Genomic DNA, 1600 nt, shown 5'->3' with positions numbered 1-1600 from the left:
TAGCTTAATTGAATCAGGCTATAGTGAATGGCAACATCACTTGGCTACAAAACATGGCTTTTAACAGAGAGTCTAGTGTAAAAAAAATATTTAGCAAACCATATTTTTTGTGAGTGTTCGTTAGAAAATGGGGTTTCTACTTTTTCTCTAGGACAGGAAAGGTAATAAAACAATGTAGGTATTTTTCCAGTAAAAAAAGGAACAATTCAATTCATTCAATTCAATTCATTTATTTCCACGGTAACACCATTTTTACAAGAGGTACAGTAAGTAGTAGCTATCAAACTCAAATTTAACAACAAATAAAGGCTATTCTGAATAAATTACAATAACAAGAACAAGAAAAACATAACAATGAAGATGGAAACCATGATAAACTTTTTAAAACAATAACAAAACAAGACTTAACAAAACAATAAATACACGGTTTGGAATCCTCTAAGCAAGACTTACATGACAAAAACAGATATAAATACTAAAGTGACAAAAATAAATAGCTGATCGAAGGTTGAACACAGTGCCGTTAACATGATGTAAGCATTAACTACAAATTATTTACAGAGAAGAGGCGACACAGATTGGAGCGGAAAGCAGCCACGCTGGAACGGTGAAAATCCAACACTGCGCCGACCTTGTTGCCGACCCGCAAAAGGCGAGGGATAGTGCTTCGCTGTAAATATACAGTATTGTAGTGCCTCCGCTCAAACGTATCCTTGGATCTTGTGGGGACAGGAACGTGGAATGGTATTCCTCCCAAAAGCTCAGGGCAGTCGATATTTCCACTTACAATCTTCATGAGAAACAGAGCGTCCGAAATTTTCCTCCGATCTTCCAAGCAGCATAGATTAAACTGAGATCTGATGAGATTCACGGGAGCATCAAGGTAGCGATATCCCATTCTGCAGCCAAGGACCCTAATGAAACGAACTTGAACTCTCTCCAGCGAAGATATGAGTCCAGTCTGATATGGAGCCCAGACAGGAGAGTTGTATTCGAGGGTGGGACGAACCAGTGCACGAAAAAGCAACACCAAGGCATTAATGGAGAGTCCTCGAGTGAAGCGGAAGAGAAAGCCCAGAGTGGAACTTGATTTGTGGCAAATTTGTTGGATATGCTCTCCTGGATGAAGTGTTGGAGTAGTTATTATGCCAAGATCTTTATACCTCCAAACTCTACGCAGAGGGTCGTCCCCAAGAAAATAGCCATGCTCATGAGTGTTCTGACTGCGAGAAAAGGACATAACGACACATTTAGAGGTGTTCAGACTCATTGAATTGTCAATGCACCAATTCATCACTGCATTTATTGATGACTGAAGACGAGTGAAGTCTTGAGCACTGGAGATCTCTAAGAAAAGTTTTGCATCATCCGCGAACAGAAGGAACTCAGAATCCAAGGTGTCGCCAATGTCATTTATAAATAAGTTGAATAGAAAGGGTCCGAGGTGAGATCCTTGTGGCAAAATACACAACAAGACAAAATATTAAAATTACCAAATAAATATATGAACCGTAGCATGGGGGGCATTTTTATAGGTTTTCCTATGATAAAGGTTTTTTACTGCATTTTATTTTATATGATTGAGGTTGTGTAGTTGTAT

The 1600-nt window shown here is 38.9% G+C and overlaps 1 protein-coding gene across 1 annotated transcript; it reads right to left on the bottom strand.

The window, feature by feature from the left end:
• Positions 1-544: 544 nt before the first annotated feature.
• Positions 545-1240, bottom strand: LOC128997463 (uncharacterized). Its single transcript, XM_054423102.1, has one exon. The coding sequence runs from the start codon at positions 1238-1240 to the stop codon at positions 545-547; it is 696 nt and encodes a 231-aa protein (XP_054279077.1).
• Between the last annotated feature and the right edge of the window lie 360 nt (positions 1241-1600).

The sequence above is a fragment of the Macrosteles quadrilineatus genome, unplaced genomic scaffold, assembly GCF_028750875.1.
Source record: "Macrosteles quadrilineatus isolate MER2022 unplaced genomic scaffold, UCM_ALF_1.0 Scaffold_6__1_contigs__length_79288215, whole genome shotgun sequence".
NCBI lineage: Eukaryota > Metazoa > Arthropoda > Insecta > Hemiptera > Cicadellidae > Macrosteles > Macrosteles quadrilineatus.
This window is presented reverse-complemented; position numbering and strand designations above follow the sequence as displayed.